Source organism: Lissotriton helveticus, chromosome 10 (genome assembly GCF_964261635.1).
Source record: "Lissotriton helveticus chromosome 10, aLisHel1.1, whole genome shotgun sequence".
NCBI classification, from domain to species: Eukaryota; Metazoa; Chordata; class Amphibia; order Caudata; family Salamandridae; genus Lissotriton; species Lissotriton helveticus.
In genome coordinates this window covers 360,028,820-360,049,305 of record NC_136071.1, presented here as the reverse complement: position 1 = coordinate 360,049,305, position 20,486 = coordinate 360,028,820, and the positions used below count along the sequence as shown (strand labels likewise).

Below are 20,486 nucleotides of genomic sequence, written 5' to 3'. Positions count from 1 at the left end.
AGATAACAAGGAATATTGGGAAGCTCCTGGAAAAAGTCAACCCATGAAGAATTTTGTGTGTTAAAAGTGATCAGATAGTAGGTTAACATTATCGCCATGCAGTATCAGATTTTTCATTAAACCATATAGCCTGCGTAACATCCGTGTTTTTCCCGCATGCTATGTAACCCTTGTTTTGCTGCTCGTGCATGCTTCCTAAACGCATCCATCAGAGCGTCTTTTGATATCGATTTAACCCCTTCGACGCTCATGACGAGCTGGGCTCGTCATGGCGTAGCCTCCTCGCACGCTCATGACGAGCCCAGCTCGTCACGTAAAGTGCGATTACGAAAAACCCAGCGTACGGGCGGAATTCCGCCCGCACGCATGCGGTTAAGCTGTGTGACGCATGTTCTAGCCCTGATCAGCATCTTGTTTATAAAAGCCAGGCTATGACTTAAATCTGCTTCTGTGCACTAATAGAAGTAGCAAAATGCTAGGTAGGTGGTATACTATAGTGAACATTGCATTTGTACTTAGTGTTGTTTTTTATGCCATATGCCTCCGACATGTTTAAACCGTAGAGCTTTATTTTGGTGCATACAGGGGCTGTTGCTAGCAAGATATCTGGCAATAAGGCTCGCTATGTATATTTAACAGTCTACTTCATCACAAGCTGGTGGTGCTGGCGGCAGAGGTGATTTTAAGCATTGTATGATTTTGTGCTGCTTAATTTGTGCTAAAGAGATACTGTTTTTTTTTTAATTAAAAATATTTACCCAGTAAGTTAGGATGAAATGTATAACTAAATTTGGCTAAAGAGTTATTGTGATTAATAGCATTTGCGAGCTGTACATCACATGAGTTTATTTTAAATAGTTGTTGGCGTGCCTCGTTGTGAACACAGCTTTAGCAGCCTGCTGTGCTTGATTTGCATCCCACGACTAGATTACAATCGGTCTTCCTCTGCTTGTTAGCGCTTCATTAGCCTGCCCTGGTTTCCTTTCTAAAGTGTAGATTTTCACTCCAAAACATCACACTATCGCAGACTTTCGATCTGCTTTTGGCTACCCAAAACCACGTTTGATTTTGAGTTTACTTGTAGCGCTGTGACTAAAACGAGCTTCTGCAAACTTTATATCTGGAAACGTTCACCTAATGCTACAAATTTGCCCATAATGACTAGACCGTTTTCAATAGTAACACAGTAACGCTTTATTTTGCAGTGAAATATTTATGTGCTTAATTGTTGTTAACATTACACTTTTATACAGCTTTAAGTGTGCCGGGTGAAAGCAGGTACCGCAACAGGGGCCAATGGGCCTGCGCATTTATTACCTTTGTCATTGGTGTCCATATTACGTGACTCGGCTGTCATATGAGCTGCAGCGATGCAGAGCCACTGAAAGGCCTTCTGTATTTTTAAATTACCTTGGCATTGGTGTTTAGAGCATGCTGGCTCTGAAATGTAATGTGTGCCCCGGCATTTTTGGGGGATTACAACACTGTCGCAGAGGACTTTTTACTGCGTAAATATTGCTTTCTTTTGATCACGGTGGATCTGAACGGTACACTATACTAAAGACTGATTTCGAGCTTACGTGTAGCGCAGTGACTAGAAATAGCTTTCTGGCTGCACCCCCACATTATCACTCAGCACCACCACAGCACCACTCAGCGCAACCACAGCACCACTCAGCGCAACCACAGCACCACTCAGCGCAACCACAGCACCACTCAGCGCAACCACAGCACCACTCAGCGCAACCACAGCACCACTCAGCGCAACCACAGCACCACTCAGCGCAACCACAGCACCACTCAGCGCAACCACAGCACCACTCAGCGCAACCACAGCACCACTCAGCGCAACCACAGCACCACTCAGCGCAACCACAGCATCACTCAGCACCACCACAGCATCACTCAGCACCACCACAGCATCACTGGTTCAAATATGTTCTCTCAATGTTTCAAGCTTTATTACAAACTTCACAAAAAGATGTTAATATTTCACTTCTGATCTTGGATTTTCGTCACAATAAAATACAGCATCACTCAGTGCAACCACAGCACCACTCAGCGCAACCACAACATCTCTCAGCGCAACCACAGCAGCACTCAGCGCAACCACAGCATCACTCAGCACCACCACAGCATCACTGGTTCAAATATGTTCTCTCAATGTTTCAAGCTTTATTACAAACTTCACAAAAAGATGTTAATATTTCACTTCTGATCTTGGATTTTCGTCACAATAAAATACAGCAGCACTCAGCGCAACCACAGCAGCACTCAGCGCCACCACAGCAGCACTCAGCGCCACCACAGCAGCACTCAGCGCCACCACAGCAGCACTCAGCGCCACCACAGCAGCACTCAGCGCCACCACAGCAGCACTCAGCGCCACCACAGCAGCACTCAGCGCCACCACAGCAGCACTCAGCACCACCACAGCAGCACTCAGCACCACCACAGCAGCACTCAGCACCACCACAGCAGCACCCAGCACCACAGCAGCACTCAGCACCACCACATCATTATCGCTCAGCACCACCACATTATCACTCAGCACCCCCACATTATCACTCAGCACCACCACATTATCACTCAGCACCACCACATTATCACTCAACACCACCACAGCATCACTCAACACCACCACAGCATCACTCAACACCACCACAGCATCACTCAACACCACCACAGCATCACTCAACACCACCACAGCATCACTCAACACCACCACAGCATCACTCAACACCACCACAGCACCACTCAACACCACCACAGCACCACTCAACACCACCACAGCACCACTCAACACCACCACAGCACCACTCAACACCACCACAGCACCACTCAACACCACCACAGCACCACTCAACACCACCACAGCACCACTCAACACCACCACAGCACCACTCAACACCACCACAGCACCACTCAACACCACCACAGCACCACTCAGCACCACCACAGCACCACTACAGCATCACTCGGGGGCACCACAACATCACTATGCGCTACAACAGCATCACCTATCCCCAAAACAACATGACTCAGCGCCACCACAGCATCAATCTGTGCAACCATTCAACAACAACTGGTTCAAATATTTTCTGTCAATGTTTCAAGCTTTATTACAAATGTCATAAAAAGATGTTAAATGTTTTCACTTCTGTTCTTCTTAAAACATTGTGATTTGTCAGATCAATACATGTAAGACAGGGGAAAACTAAACATGTACCTTTACTAATGCTATAGATGTAACATTTGCTAACTTTATAACTATTGGCATTTCTAATAACAAAATTATTACTTTTATATCTTGAAAAACAGACAAAAATTTAAAAATATTTACATTTTACACACCAAAAGCTCAAACTTTTCTATTGCGAGACCTATTGCATTGCAAATGCTTGTATGGTATGTTAGTATTTGTTAGATGAATAAATGTTGGTATGACTGTGGCCGCTGAATGGATTTGGCTGCCAATTGGGCAGAGCTTTTCAATGGTTATGAAAACAACTACTGCTACACACTCCATGCATATATAAGGGAGGGTGGATCTTTTGGGTTATTGGTTATTGATAATCAGGATGGACGATATAGGACTCCGAGTTTTTCTCTGAACAACATAAAGTGAGCCGAAAAACTGTGGGATTTGCATAAATTGACAGTGCTGATCATAATGTAGCATTTTTAATAATAATACAAAAATGTCATGAAGAATATTACCCGAGAAAAGTTAATAACATAATGGGTAATATTGTTTTTATCTTTGTGTTTTTATCTAGATACATAGGAAAACATATGTTGGTTGTGAAAGAGACGTATATTAATATTTGTCTTGATAAAGGTGGTGCATATTGAGCAATACACCGAAACGCGTCAACGCCATTACTCAAGTTAAATTCAGAGAACCACTTTGTCAGTACTTGTCTATGTGATTCTGACTGAGTAGTAAAGATGCTAATGATTTAACTTCCTGATGAGTTAGGTCAACATCATGGGTTCCAGTCTCTTTCTTCTTGCATTTTGATGTGTATACTGTGTATATTTTTAATGTGCTAACTTTTCAGGATATGATTAAATGTATAAATTGTATTGATGAATTGTATTGTTTTTATAATATGATCTAATAATAAATGTATATTTTGTGTTAAGAAACTTTGGGGTTCCTTTATGATTGAGGGATATTTATATTGATGGCTATTGAATTCTCTCTGTGATGGCACTAAGAATGGCAGTGTAGTGAAGAGAGAACGAGAGAGTGTGACTGTGGCATTTAGCAATTCCAAGGGAATTAAGAATTTTTGACAAAGATGGAACTGAACCTGTGTTTCCTGGAATTTATTATATTTGCGGGAACAAGGCCCATTTTAAGTTGCCTGATCATTGGTATGGGAGTTGCTATTTTGGAATTGTATGCCCAAAGATATACCATGTAAAGAAAATCACTGGAAACAATGAAGAAACTAATGGACTAACACATAGTAAAAGAGCAACGTTTGCTGAAATCGTAGGTGACATATTCAGTGCAATAATACCTTCAGTGGGAGTGGTTCTGAACACTAAAAGAATTTGTAAATTGCCAACAGTGGTAGATCGCTTATCAACTGACACTGCTAGTGGATTTTTGATGATCAATACTGAATTAGTTGCGGTAAGATCAATGGTTTTACAAAATCGACTTGCGCTTGATATATTATTGGCAAGAGAGGGCGGAGTCGGTAGAATGCTGAAAACGCAACATTGTTGCACTTACATTCCAGACGAAAGTGTCGAAATTAAGAAATATGCAAGAAACATTACACATTTGAGAGAAGAATTGAAACCACTGGAGGTTGACAGTGCATGGAAGAGACTAATTAATGGTCTCTCTTCAATAGGTAGTTGGCTTTCTAACATAGGGAAAAGTTTTGTAGGCAAAATACTGATGCCAATGGTGGGAGTAGCCCTACTGATCTTAGGGATAATAATTTGTTGTAAATGCCGCAAGCATAAAAAGACATACACAGTAAATAAGAAGGGAAAGAAAAGAAGCTTCAATCAAATTGAGCTTGAAGAGTTAAATTGGGATTTATATAAGAAAATTAAAAACTTTCACATGAATAATGGGGAAAAACCTAAAAGAGTGTTTGAAGAAATTGAACTGAGTAAATGTTGAAAGCTGGCATCTGTTTCTGTAAATTTGTGATGATATAAATATCATCAAAGAGGGGATTGATGGAGCAAGGTTTCGTACGTAAAGAGACATACTCTGACTCAATCCTCTCGAATTAACATTTAATGTATTAATAAACATGTTTTGTATTTCTAACAATGCACCACACGACATTTTTAGTATCTAGGGGAAGCTTACCTATGTGCCTTTTACTAATCGGAACTCGAGTGACCTAAAAATGGCCGCCGCAATGTGGGAAACTTTATGTGCATGCGTCTGTCACACTCACATGATATGACATACTCTCTGCTTTGGTGGGAAACTTTGCTTCTGCGCACTAGAGCTAAATATGGCTGCTATAAGTTTCACATGCTAACCGCTTGCTTTGCTGCTTTCCCTAAACTGTTCGTTCTGCCTAATTCCTAATGCTGTAGATAAAATAAAGTAATGGGAATAGAGTAGAGATAAATGGTATACAGTACATTAATTTATTCTTTGTTCTAAAACTGTTCTTCTGTGACTTTGCTATTAGCTCGTGTTTGGACCAATCAAGTACAATGTTGCTCCATCTTGGGTTCCGAGAATGCGCATGTGCTAAATTTACCAGAGTCCACAAGCCATGGCATTGAATCCATGCCAGCTTCAGACTCGACTCTGAAAACCCTGGGAACCTCACCCATCGACCTCTAAAGAGGAAGTCCAACTGTACCGAACTGATACATTTGTATTTGTTATTGAAACATCCACTGTTGGGTGGAATAAAAGTGTATAGGAAAATAATATTATGGGAGGAAACCTTAATTTTAATATTTTAATGAAATGACCTCATAACTGGTATGATGTGATGACCTCTCCTCGCATTTTGACCAATTAAATTGAGGGAACACACAATCTGCAACATTGGGGGGCGGTACACTGCCCTGGAAAATGGTATAACTAGGGTAGGCTTAGCTAGTTAGATTGTCCGAATAGCTGACCTGTCACTGACCCAACGCACTCAATAGGCTATCGAGAGCAGAGGTGCTGGCGGAGCACTCTGTCAGAAGAATCGATAACCCAATCGGGGTTCTGGGAAGGAGATTAGATAACCCAATTGGGGTCTGACTTTTAGTTGCAGAGAGGGGTGTGACGCAGGCGTTGCACTTTAGCTGTGGGTGCCGGTCCTGACCTACGGTGGTCCCCTCCTGATCCAATTTGATCCGTACCTGTCCTGATTCTGGGCTTCAGCTGTTCTGTCCTGCTGGCACCTGCACTATCGGGGTTCTGTCCTTTATCCCAGCCCGTGGCCAGGGTTGGTCTTCACACCATTCTAGGTAATTATTAATAAGTGTGGGTATGCCATTGTACTGTTTCCCTTTTTCTACCCTTCCTATGTTTCTATGCTTAAAGAAAGTTTCATAATATTTTTACATCATCTTGCTTTACTCATATTCTTTCTAATTGAACAAGCTTTTAATTAAATTGGTATGGACTCTGACATTTAAGAATTTTCATAGATAAAAGTGTTTTAAACTTTCCCGAGTTTGTGGTTATTTTATGAATGCAAATGTAATTTTACTGCGTATTATTCTAACACCCTTGATCCCTTAGGAATCTAGGTACCGGTGACTAGAATTGGTAAGTCAATTGGTATAGGTCCTAAAAAGGTTAATAAATATCTGACTGAGCATAGGTTTACCTGTTCACCGTGTGTATGTTTTTGTGGGCCCAGGTGAGTATGGTAAAACGAGCAGGTGAGCCTGCGCTCTATCAGCATCAAGCGACTTGCACGGCTGAAAAAGGGAGCCTGTGCGGGGTAGAATAAACCCATTTAGATGGAGTCAAAGCTGTGAAGAAATATCTTATAAAGGAATAATAATAGGTTTGTGTTGTCGCCATGCTAATAAAAGGTCCAGAAAAGCATGTGGTTCTTGCCACTTATAAAAATCACCTGGCTAAATGATGTTTCAGTAAAGTAGCTTGAAGGGCCTTTACTCCATAAGCTTCAAGACGTACCTATTCATAATAAATGTATTTATGCTCCATGAGTGTTTTAATAATTGTACCCCGGTAAACTGAAATGTTGTTTAGTTACTGTTTATATTATACAGCAGAACAAAAATATTATGGTATTACGTTCCATCAACACAGTAAATGTAAAGAGTATGTACAACCACCCCCACACCCCTCGACCAAACCAGAAGAGTACATACCTGTTGGGAGCCCATGGTTGGGGCTTCCGATGACTCAAGTTGAACATAGAGGGCTGCAACTTCTTGCAAGGAAGGGCCGTGTGAACCTGGATGCTTCGGCAGTCATGGGTAAAGGATGGCTTTGTGTCGTAGCCTGCAGTCACTGGATCAAAGAGACCTATGGCACTACTGCAGGTGTCTGCCCAGCAAAGTTCAAGAGGGGAGAAGAGGATCAAGGGAGCGTGGCTGTTGCTGTGTAGCCCGTCAGCGAGGGATGGGTAAAAGGCATATGGCCAGGGTTTTCAGTGGGATAACAAAACTGGGGGTCCCTCAAAGGGGCGCAGCCGATGTCATTAGGGTGTGGCTTAAAAAGTAAGCTGAAAATCTGTGTTTAGCATAGTGTGTCACCCAACTGGCAATTTGCTGCTTCTGTCATTGCATCCCGGTATAGAATACAACAAGTAAAATTATACTTCAACAAGCCAGGACTATTGGCTTTGCCAATGGTTTTTAGTTGTATAAGATAAATAAGCAACAACTATGGCTTTGTTGTATAGAATATTGAAAATGCTTCAGTTATGAAATTATGATACTATGAAATAACTACAACGAGTCTCTGAGGTTAAATCAAAAGCAGTGAACGGTGGTATTGTTCCGGAGTTAAAAATCGTTCAGAGGATGAGAGCAAAAACGGAGCGCCCGATAGGGACCCGTCTCAGCACCTGCTTTATAGAACTGTCGGCGCTGAGCACCGGCAGGTCCCAGCCCACTTAAAGTCCTACATATGGTATTAAATGAGTGAATACTTGCTCAGACAGAGGGCACAAGGTCTGGATGTTGCTGCAGGTCCATTGTAGTGGGCGGGGCTCTGCAGAGATGGATGCTATGAGAGCGTCTGCACGCATCAGCTGCGAGGTTTAATGCTTCTGCAGCTTCCCGCAAAGATGGGCTTACCGATGCTGGCTCCGTCACGTTCTTTGGTCTTGGGGCCTCGAGAAGACATGCTCTAACCTGAAATCTGCTACGTGCTTCCAACAGATGGAGTAAAATGGCTTGATGGAGCGAGTGGCTCCATTAGTTTAGTTTAGGAGCTGGACAATACTACTGCACGGACGGCTTAAGGTGGACGGATGCTGCTGCAGGTCCCTACACGCAGGAGCTTGGTCAGGGAAACTGGTTACAGGAATTATTTCTTGGTGCTCGTCCAGGGCGGTGTTGGGATGGGGGGGGGGAGGGGCGGGGGCTTAATGCAGTTTCATGACCCTGGAGAGATGGGACGAATACTGCTGTCCCATGAAGTATAGCTTGAAAGGCACTAGATAGCGCTGCAGGGAGGCGGGGTGTTAGGTGCTCCTGCCTCAGGTAGTAGGCCCCAGCAGAGATGCTGCTCTTCTTCCTAGGTTGATAGCAGGACCCTATCGCTACAGTTCTAGTGCTCCCCCAAGCCTATGCGGTACTGGAGGAGCGCAAGGATTTCCCAGCAGGAGACAATTGAGGTTATTTGGATGGGAGCAGCAGGGGTATCAGCAGGCCTCCGGTGCTTCTATCCCAAGAGAAAAAGAGGGGGGGCTACAGCTGATAGACACCAACAAAGGACTAGACTGACCAGACGCAGTGTTCCGTCGTTTTAAGCTCCCAGTTTGTCTGTGCTCCATCCTTTGGTGCGCATGCGTGTCATCCTACGCAATTAATCGTAAGCATGCGTACTATGCAATTTGTCACAAAACCGGTCATTTTACGCTTCCCAGTCCGCTGCCGTTTTAGTACGCAAGCGTGTCATTGTGTGCATGCGCTCCTGCTGCTGCATTTCTTGTGCGCGCAGGAGCACTCAGGTGTAGTTTTAGTGCGCATGCGTCCCATTGTACGAATGTGTCTTGGTACGCATGCGTTCCTGGCAGCTATCGCTTCCGTGTGCATGCATGTCATCGTGCATGCCGCGTACTTTGAAATTTGTCATTGTTGTATTTTAAGCTCCTTGTTGCAGCAGTAGCCGCCTGATCCTTCCTTGAACACTTTACCTCGAGTGGTTGGGGAAGGTGTTAGTCTGGCATGGAATGGAACACTAGCCTTTGAGAGGAGCGGACTGCCAATAGACCCGGTTCTGGCGGGAGAATCCCGATTTTCATAGAAGAAAAAAATGACTTATTTCTTCGATAGAAGTTTTTGTAAACAAAAGTAAGGTCCTTGTAGATAATCAGGCCAGTACCATAGCTGCCAAGGTTTCAGCTTGCTTATGAGTGACATTTTCATGTTTTCAGTGTACTTATGAGTGACATTCAACAACTATGAGTGACACTTTCTAGTGAGAAAAATAAAGCAATGAAGACCAGGGAAACATAAATATCAGAATTTACACCCATTTGTGCAACCAAAAACTCACACTTTACTGTATTAGTCGGTAGAAAGTTAGAAAAAGAAAATCACAAAAAGCTGGTATTTTCTCCCTCATTAGTTCATACTACAAGCAGCAGGTATAATATAGAAATCCCTTTAAACGTGCTTTAGAGATGCTCGTAATGATCCCTGTCTGATATGTAAAATAAACAAAAACAGAAAAGTCATGTGAAAAGTGAATACAAATGGCTTAATGTGTACATGAACAAATGTTAATATCCGGTATATTTTTCCAGTGCTCGCAATCCTAACTACCTTCAAAAGTGAGGAACCGACCGACCTGAGAGGCACCAGCGGCTGCATTCTGGCTTCGGGCGCCGTAGATAAAAAAGCACTGTGTGAGCTAGACAACGGCTGGTGAAGTGCTGTTCTAAAGACTTTCCTTTCTGCCTAGGCTGGAAGTCCTGCCCACACCGAACTGGATGGGCACTGGGCACGGTGGCTGGGCCTTATCAGTGCATCCATTACTACAAAGAAAGTCAAACTGAACACAGCTGAACAGGCTCAGCTCAGTGACAATGACACCTTAAAATAAGCTTTCAAATAATTGTAAGCACATACATTGCCCTTTTAATATTAGGATGATTTTGTCTGTTAATTTTGGAAAAGGTGATGGACAGAGTTTCTGAATGATGCAGAATACTCTTACCAAGTCAATAGATCATGGTTTTAATCCATCACTGTTTCTTAGCTCACTGCACCATCCCAGCTCAGAACCTGGCTATATGCAAATTAGTCTGTTCCTGTCCCAGTGCATGATGGGAACAGGGCAAACCAAACTACCAAGCCAATTCTTATACTGGGAAGGAAACAAGCTTCCGGGGACCGGTTTCTGGCATCACAGCCTTCTTCGGCCCGGCTTGCTTGAATCCTGATGGTGCAATGAGCAAGGGACTCACGTTTGAGTATACCCTCCCACACATAGTGTGGATAAAATCGATTTTGGAAAAGGTGATGGACAGAGTTTCTGAATGATGCAGAATACTCTTACCAAGTCAATAGATCATGGTTTTAATCCATCACTGTTTTTTAGCTCACTGCACCATCCCAGCTCAGAACCTGGCTATATGCAAATTAGTCTGTTCCTGTCCCAGTGCATGATGGGAACAGGGCAAACCAAACTACCAAGCCAATTCTTATACTGGGAAGGAAACAAGCTTCCGGGGACCGGTTTCTGGCATCACAGCCTTCTTCGGCCCGGCTTGCTTGAATCCTGATGGTGCAATGAGCAAGGGACTCACGTCTGAGTATACCCTCCCACACATAGTGTGGATAAAATCGATTTTGGAAAAGGTGATGGACAGAGTTTCTGAATGATGCAGAATACTCTTACCAAGTCAATAGATCATGGTTTTAATCCATCACTGTTTTTTAGCTCACTGCACCATCCCAGCTCAGAACCTGGCTATATGCAAATTAGTCTGTTCCTGTCCCAGTGCATGATGGGAACAGGGCAAACCAAACTACCAAGCCAATTCTTATACTGGGAAGGAAACTAGCTTCCGGGGACCGATTTCTGGCATCACAGCCTTCTTCGGCCCGGCTTGCTTGAATCCTGATGGTGCAATGAGCAAGGGACTCACGTCTGAGTATACCCTCCCACACATAGTGTGGATAAAATCGATTTTGGAAAAGGTGATGGACAGAGTTTCTGAATGATGCAGAATACTCTTACCAAGTCAATAGATCATGGTTTTAATCCATCACTGTTTTTTAGCTCACTGCACCATCCCAGCTCAGAACCTGGCTATATGCAAATTAGTCTGTTCCTGTCCCAGTGCATGATGGGAACAGGGCAAACCAAACTACCAAGCCAATTCTTATACTGGGAAGGAAACAAGCTTCCGGGGACCGGTTTCTGGCATCACAGCCTTCTTCGGCCCGGCTTGCTTGAATCCTGATGGTGCAATGAGCAAGGGACTCACGTCTGAGTATACCCTCCCACACATAGTGTGGATAAAATCGATTTTGGAAAAGGTGATGGACAGAGTTTCTGAATGATGCAGAATACTCTTACCAAGTCAATAGATCATGGTTTTAATCCATCACTGTTTTTTAGCTCACTGCACCATCCCAGCTCAGAACCTGGCTATATGCAAATTAGTCTGTTCCTGTCCCAGTGCATGATGGGAACAGGGCAAACCAAACTACCAAGCCAATTCTTATACTGGGAAGGAAACAAGCTTCCGGGGACCGGTTTCTGGCATCACAGCCTTCTTCGGCCCGGCTTGCTTGAATCCTGATGGTGCAATGAGCAAGGGACTCACGTCTGAGTATACCCTCCCACACATAGTGTGGATAAAATCGATTTTGGAAAAGGTGATGGACAGAGTTTCTGAATGATGCAGAATACTCTTACCAAGTCAATAGATCATGGTTTTAATCCATCACTGTTTTTTAGCTCACTGCACCATCCCAGCTCAGAACCTGGCTATATGCCTTCCTCCCACAAGCTGGCCCCAGGCCGTGTCTGCATTTGTCCTCCCCTAATTATTCACGCGTGCTCGCCTTTCTGTAGTGCCTCGCTTTCCCCATATGCTTGAAGGCAATCTGCTTCCCCGCACCCCTGGTGTTTATGGCTTTTCTCGCTTGTCTATTTGATTAAGCACTCTGTGATAGTGGATACGATTTCCAGCTGTCTCCTTTGTGTGCTTGTCTTCATCCTGTGCTTCAGGTTGCTCTTTGGAACTATGCATGTTTGCTACTTTTTAAGTGAGTTCTTCTTGCTTTTGCGTTTCAAACTTTATGCCTCAAAGACTCGTTTTAACTAGTGTTACGGTACTTTTATTTGAATATAACACACTTATATCTTTTCAGGGGGCTTTCTGTAACTTTACATGGCTGTGAGCATTTGCAGGCGTATTTTCACTCAGCGTCCTACTTTGCCTAATACTTTCTAACTAGTAAGCTTTCTTTCTGCGTGCATTTCAAGCATGGTGGCAAGTTGCATACTTTTATCTTGAAACAATAAGTGTGGGATGCAACCGATGCACCCACCACACAGCTCCACCGAGGCAACCACCACACAGCTCCACAGATGCACCCACCACACAGCTCCACAGATGCACCCACCACACAGCTCCACAGATGCCCCCACCACACAGCTCCACCGATGCACCCACCACACAGCTCCACTGATGCACCCACCCAGGGCACGAGTCGGGGTACCACGCGGGTGGACGGCATCCCCCCACTTATTTCGGAGGGTTTTTCAGGGTGGACGCCGTCCACCCTGCTAAATCAAAATCGCGTCCATCATACCATTTCAAAATGGGAGCGCGGGGCGCACAAAGTAAACAAAGCATTTCCGGGTACACTCCATGCACGCTGGTCACCACGCCCCTGCACCTCGCCGGTCACCACGCCCCTGCACCTACCAGGTGCACCTGTGCCAGGGTACCCAATAGATGCAAAGGATCCGACCTCAACCAATGAATGGGTGGGTCTGCAACTCGGCAGTCCCGCCCACCCCCAACATGCCCTTTATTTTTCGGGCGTTCCTGCAATTAGCTCCTTTGCTTTTTCAGAGCGAGTGACCCCCTTGACCCGGCTGCGACTGTCCTCCTGCCTGCTGCCTGACCTGCCTCCGCTTCCTGCACCAGACTTCCCGGCCTCGCCTGCTGCCCTCTCCAGTCCCGGCCTCGCCTGCTGCCCCCCGCACGGCCTCTCCTGCTGTCCCCTCCCGGCCTCGCCTGCTGCCCCCTCCCGGCCTCGCCTGCTGCCCCCTCCCGGCCTCGCCTGCTGCCCCCTCCCGGCCTCGCCTGCTGCCTTCTCCCGGCCTCTTTCAAACCTTTTTCCACGGATTTAAATGTAAGTAGTATGATGGTGTACTGTTTCCACATTTGTTTGCGTTTCACTTTCACTGATTTTCTGATGGTGTTTTTTTGCTGTGTTTCCATTTGTCAGAGTGTGTATGTCTGCTAGTTGCTGGAAGTGTTTTCAATTTTCATGTATGTGTGTAGAGCAGCTGTGTGTCCGTCAGGTCGGATAGGGTCGTCAGACACGGCCATCACGGCTATCACGCCACGGTGACCCCCATCACCCACACTGAATCGCACTGCTCTGAAGGGCCGAGGTGCCCTTCTGTTTATTTACTGCTGTGGGAAGCAACTTCCGAGCTAGTGCACTGAAGTTTGAAAAACGGCGCTTTTTCTAAAACTTCTCTTTCGATATCCTATCCTGGGCCAGTGCTTATTCCTACGTTTGGAGTCCATTTCTGTCTTTTTTGGAATATGGACAGATTTCCAGGAGTAACCTTCGGAAGCTCTGACAGTCACAGTTTTCCCAGATGTAGTTCTGGAGTTGTTTTTCTCGTATGAAAGTATTTTCCACAAGTGTAAAGGCAGCTGGATAGAATGTCCCTATGTGCATCGCCAATGTCTAGCTGCTGTAAGCCGCCCTTTTACATTTTTACTCCGCTTGGAAAACATATTTTTAGTGTGGAGAAACCATTTTTACCACTACTCCAACCGATTTCTTGGGTGTTTTCTCCCCGTTTCCTATTTATTAAAAGTCATACATTTACATGCGGGTATTCATCCACTTCGGTAGTAGACACCATTTGCAATATTGCAAGCAGTGGTCACCTCAGTGTTCCAGTTAATTTTAGCTTAATGATATGGCTTTCCTTGCTCTCATGCGCTCTAATCTGTACTGCACATCAATTATTTATTTACTTAGTTATGTGTGTATTTATCGTGGTGTACGTGCAGTTTAAGTCTTTTATGGAGTGTATACCAAGTGAGCAATATTTAGCGAGGAAAAACCAATGCTGTAAAAAACGCTGGTGTCTTTTTTAGTAGTATTCTATTCGGCAAGATATAACCTACGCAGAATTATATCTCTAACATTTTAGAAATTCTGCATATTATGTGGTCCAAAACAAGGACTTTGCGTACGACTTATTTGATGCCCGTTCAGAAGGAATGTCGTAAATACATGTTTTCAACACTTGCAGCTCTAAGACTATTTGAAATCCTGCCTAATATGTGGTTCAAAACAATGACTGCGAACCATTTGCTGTATTTAATAATTTACAGAGTAAAAGGATGCTGGTTACTTTATTGAGCAATGCCCTCCTCTCAAAAAATTCTCTGCCCCGGTAGCACCCCGTGATGAAGACACCACACAGGGCCACAGGGAAGATGTCCCACAGAATCTCTGACCACACTCACAGAAGTTGTAAATTTACGTTTGAAGTGCATTTCTTTCTGTTATTGAAATTCACTAAGCATTTTATATGTAAACCTGGAAAGCTGCAGCAGTCGCAGGTTCCCAGAAGTAGTTTTGGGGATCTTGTTACAAAGGTGTTTTAACATGCTTAAATGTAACAGGCATAGCTTTACCCACGCATAACCACGACACTATAGTGAAACTGCATTGCAAAACTTTTTTTCTCCATTTGGAAGACATTTTTTTTCCTATTGCAAAACTTATTCCTCTAAGCATCAGCTGTTTTTTTTGTGCATTCACTCCATGCTGGATTAAGATTTACTCCTGTCCTTGCCAGGAGTAAATCTCCAACCATATCCAGAGTGGGAATGTCTGTTGCTAAGTTTGTGAAAAAAAAAAAAAAAACTGGGTGTTCACAAAGTTTGTGGGCGTTCCACCTGCTTTCCAAACCATTCCCTATCATAGAATGCTACGCTGTGACCAGTCTGTATGCAGATGTGCTCACTTATAGCTCTGCATCAGTCTGTAGTCTAATCTCATCTTCAAGATTTCACCAAAAAAGTGCAGGAAATGTATTTTATAGCCCCATGTTCCACGTCGCTCATTTGCAGTAACCGTGTAAGATTATGAGCAAATAAATAGTTTTGTGAATGTAAGTTCATTTTTTGGGGAATATAAATCTATATTTTCAACCATAAATACCAATTTTTTCACCAAAGTTTAACATAGCTGTACAAATGTTTTTGTGCAGTAGGATCCCTCTGCGCATAATGAGGTCCAGTCTCTAATAGGACAACTGTAAGACGACGGCCTGGGATGTAAACCCAGCTTCCCAACTTAACAAATTATTGTGTAAGCTTGAGCATATCACTCTATATCCCATTGTCTGAGTCCCCATGACTGCTAACATTGTGAGTGCTTAGAACCCACCTGCATATAAGTAAAATCACTAGAAACTGTCCCATTCTGTTCAGCTTCAGAGTAATTTTCAGTGCTGTGCTACACAAGACTCCTCACTCACAGAACCCACAATAACATGGTGACATCACCCTAAGGGACAATCTCCAAAGAGCTTCCAAGAAAAAAGGGATCCGAAAGGATCTCACTCGAGAACCATGCCTCTTAGCACCTTTACAAGCAGTTTCCGAGCAGTATGGACTCTGCCACACAAAGACCTTGTTGTCATCCTGCCCACCAGCAGCACCCAGACAAACAAGCCACTATGGAAGGGAAATGTGATGCAATGGTTACAATGCTGACTTTGGAAGCAGCAAACCTGGGGTTTAAACCCCTCTTCCATGCTTGTCCAAACTTATTGTGGCCTTAGGCAAATAAATCTTTATTTCTGGTTTTAGTTTCCCTATCTCACATATTGAGAGCCCCTAGAAACATAAACTCGTGCTTTATGAACAACACAGATATTTCTTTTAAGATTGCAAGATCACATATCTGATTCAGTTCTCAGTGTTACACTTTGCATCACCCAGCCTTTTGGCACTGGCAATACTTTTTGCTAATGCTTTTCTGCATCGGCAAAAAGAAAAAATATGATTGTTTGCTGATATGCAACACTAGCAACAAAAACACAAGAGCACTTGCGTGTAATACATTTTATAGTTTTGATAATCACTATTGTAGTTTCTAGTATGTGCTTTTCTTCGGCTTTTTTCAACACACTAATTCTACTTTTGTTGCAATATATGCAAATGATCTGCCTTACATGTGATGTCACTTCCTGTCGTGATGTCACTTCCTGTCGTGATGTCACTTCCTGTCGTGATGTCACTTTCTGTGACCACGCCTACTTTGGAGAGTCCCCCCACTTCTTTTTTTAGGACTTGTGCCCTGCACCCACCACCCAGCTCCACCGATGCACCCACCACACAGCTCCACCGACACAGCTCCACCGATGCACCCAGCTCCACTAATGCAACCACCACACAGCTCCACCGACACAGCTCCACCGATGCACCCACCACACAGCTTCACTGATGCACCCACCACAGAGCTCCACCGATGCACCCACCACAGAGCTCCACCTATGCCCCCACCACAGAGCTCCACCGATGCACCCACCACAGAGCTCCACAAATGCCCCCACCACACAGCTCCACTGAGGCACCCACCACACAGCTCCACCGAGGCACCCACCACACAGCTCCATCTTATCTTATCTTATCTTAAGTGCAATTTGTAGAGCGCGCTAACACCAAAGGCTTCCTGGCGCTTTAAGACAGAATGAGTGAGGTTGAAAGCGTGAGCAGTGGAGTTTTAACCAAGGGAAGGGAAAAGGTGAGTTTTAAGCAATTTCCTGAAGTTCAGGAGGTAAGGGGTGGACTTGATGGAGAGAGGGAGGAGATTCCACAGCCCGGGAGTCAGGTGGGAGAAGCGACGACCACCGAATTTCTTGGTTTTAGCTTTCGGGGTAACTAGCAGTTGAAGGTGGGCTGATCGGAGGTTGCGAGTTGGACGATGAGGAGTAATTAAGGATTTGAGAAACGCGGGACCGGAGCAGTGGAGGGTTTTAAATGTGAGGCAGGCCACCTTAAAGGCTGCCCTTTGGCCTATTGGGAGCCAGTGCAGTCTGTGAAGTAGAGGTTTGGCCGATTGCCATCTGGGGGTTTTATGAATGAGGCGGGCCGCCTGGTTTTGGACAACCTGAAGGCATCGAGGCACCTACCACACAGCTCCACCGAGGCTCCCACGACACAGCTCCACCGAGGCACCCACCACACAGCTCCACCGAGGCACCCACCACACAGCTCCACCGATGCACCCACCACAAAGCTCCACTGATGCACCCACCACAGAGCTCCACCGATGCACCCACCTCAGAGCTCCACCTATGCCCCCACCACAGAGCTCCACCGATGCAGCCACCACACAGCTCCACCGACACAGCTCCACCGATGCACCCACCACACAGCTCCACCGATGCACCCACCACCCAGCTCCACTGATGCAACCACCACACAGCTCCACCGACACAGCTCCACCGATGCACCCACCACACAGCTCCACCGATGCACCCACCACCCAGCTCCACTGATGCAACCACCACACAGCTCCACCGACACAGCTCCACCGATGCACCCACCACACAGCTCCACCGAGGCACCCACCATACAGCTCCACCGATGCACTCACCACACAGCTCCACCGATGCACCCACCACACAGCTCCACCGATGCACCCACCATACAGCTCCACCGATGCAGCCACCACACAGCTCCACCGATGCACTCACCACACAGCTCCACCGATGCACCCACCACACAGCTCCACCGATGCACCCACCACACAGCTCCACCGATGCAGCCACCATACAGCTCCACCGATGCAGCCACCACACAGCTCCACCGATGCGCCCACCATACAGCTCCACCGATGCACCCACCACACAGCTCCACTGATGCACCCACCACACAGCTCCACCGATGCACCCACCACACAGCTCCACCGATGCAGCCACCACACAGCTCCACCGATGCAGCCACCACACAGCTCCACCGATGCACCCACCACACAGCTCCACTGATGCACCCACCACAGAGCTCCACCAATGCACCCACCACAGAGCTCCACCTATGTCTCCACCACAGAGCTCCACCGATGCAGCCACCACACAGCTCCACCGATGCACCCACCACACAGCTCCACCGATGCACCCACCACCCAGCTCCACTGATGCAACCACCACACAGCTCCACCAACACAGCTCCACCGATGCAACCACCACACAGCTCCACCCATGCACCCACCACCCAGCTCCACTGATGCAACCACCACACAGCTCCACCGACACAGCTCCACCGAGGCACCCACCACACAGCTCCACCGAGGCACCCACCATACAGCTCCACCGATGCACCCACCATACAGCTCCACCGATGCACCCACCATACAGCTCCACCGATGCACCCACCACACAGCTCCACCGATGCACCCAATACACAGCTCCACCGATGCAGCCACCACACAGTTCCACAGATGCAGCCACCACACAGCTCCACCGATGCACCCACCACACAGCTCCACCGATGCACCCACCACACAGCTCCACTGATGCACCCACCACACAGCTCCACCGATGCACCCACCACACAGCTCCACAGATGCACCCACCACACAGCTCCACCGATGCACCCACCACACAGCTCCACCGATGCAGCCACCACACAGCTCCACCAACACAGCTGGACCCACCACACAGCTCCACAGATGCAGCCACCACACAGCTCCACCGACACAGCTCTACCGATGCACCCACCACACAGCTCCACCGATGCAGCCACCACACAGCTCCACCGACACAGCTCCACCGATGCACCCACCACACAGCTCCACCGATGCACCCACCACACAGCTCCACCGAGGCACCCACCACACAGCTCCATCGAGGCACCCACCACACAGCTCCACCGATGCAGCCACCATACAGCTCCACCAACACAGCTCCACTGATGCACCCACCACACAGCTCCACCGATGCACCCACCACACAGCTCCACCGATGCACCCACCACACAGCTCCACCGAGGCACCCAGCATACAGCTCCACCGAGGCACCCACCATACAGCTCCACCGAGGCACTCACCATACAGCTCCACCGAGGCACCCACCACACAGCTCCACCGATGTACCCACCACACAGCTCCACCGAGGCACCCACCATACAGCTCCACCGATGCACCCACAACACAGCTCCACCGATGCACTCACCACACAGCTCCACCTACACAGCTCCACCGATGCACCCACCACACAGCTCCACCGAGGCACCCACCACACAGCTCCACCAAGGCACCCACCACACAGCTCCACGAGGCACCCACCACACAGCTCCACCGATGCAGCCACCACACAGCTCCACCGATGCAGCCACCACACAGCTCCACGATGCAGCCACCACACAGCTCCACCGACACAGCTCCACCGATGCACCCACCACCCAGCTCCACCGGGCACCCACCACACAGATCCACCGAGGCACCAACCACACTGCTCCACCGATGCAGCCACCACACAGCTCCCCTGATGCAGCCACCACACAGCTCCACGATGCAGCCACCACACAGCTCCACTGACACAGCTCCACCGATGCACCCACCACCCAGCTCCACCGATGCACCCACCACACAGCTCCACCGACACAGCTCCACCGATGCACCCACCACACAGCTCCACCGACACAGCTCCACCGATGCACCCACCACCCAGCTCCTCCAATGACCATACAGCTCCACCGATGCACCCACCACACAGTTCCACCGATGCACCCACCACACAGCTCCTCCGATGCACGCACCATACAGCTCCTGCGATGCACCCACCACACAGCTCCACCGATGCACCCACCACACAGCTCCACAGAGGCAACCACCCCACAGCTCCACCGATGTACCCACCACACAGCTCCACCTACATAGCTCCACCGATGCGCCACCACACAGCTCCACCGATGCACCCACCACACAGCTCCACCGAGGCACCCACCACACAGCTCCACCGATGCACCCACCACACAGCTCCACCGAGGCACCCACCACACAGCTCCACCGATGCACCCACCACACAGCTCCACCGATGCAGCCACCAC

At 47.1% G+C, this 20,486-nt stretch overlaps 1 protein-coding gene across 3 annotated transcripts in view; it reads right to left on the bottom strand.

The window, feature by feature from the left end:
• The window catches only part of LOC144783957 (uncharacterized), a 223,005-nt gene extending 214,112 nt beyond the window's left edge, over positions 1 to 8,893 (bottom strand). For 2 of the 3 annotated variants that reach the window (XM_078662687.1, XM_078662685.1), the window contains exon 1: positions 7,342 to 8,875. Coding sequence is in view for 1 of the 3 variants with exons in the window: in XM_078662685.1 (XP_078518811.1) it covers positions 7,342 to 7,356 (15 nt within the window). In the remaining 2 variants the exon portion in view is untranslated. Of the gene's footprint in view, positions 1 to 7,341 lie in introns of all 3 variants that reach the window. The other variant, XM_078662686.1, reaches the window with a different exon arrangement.
• Between the last annotated feature and the right edge of the window lie 11,593 nt (positions 8,894 to 20,486).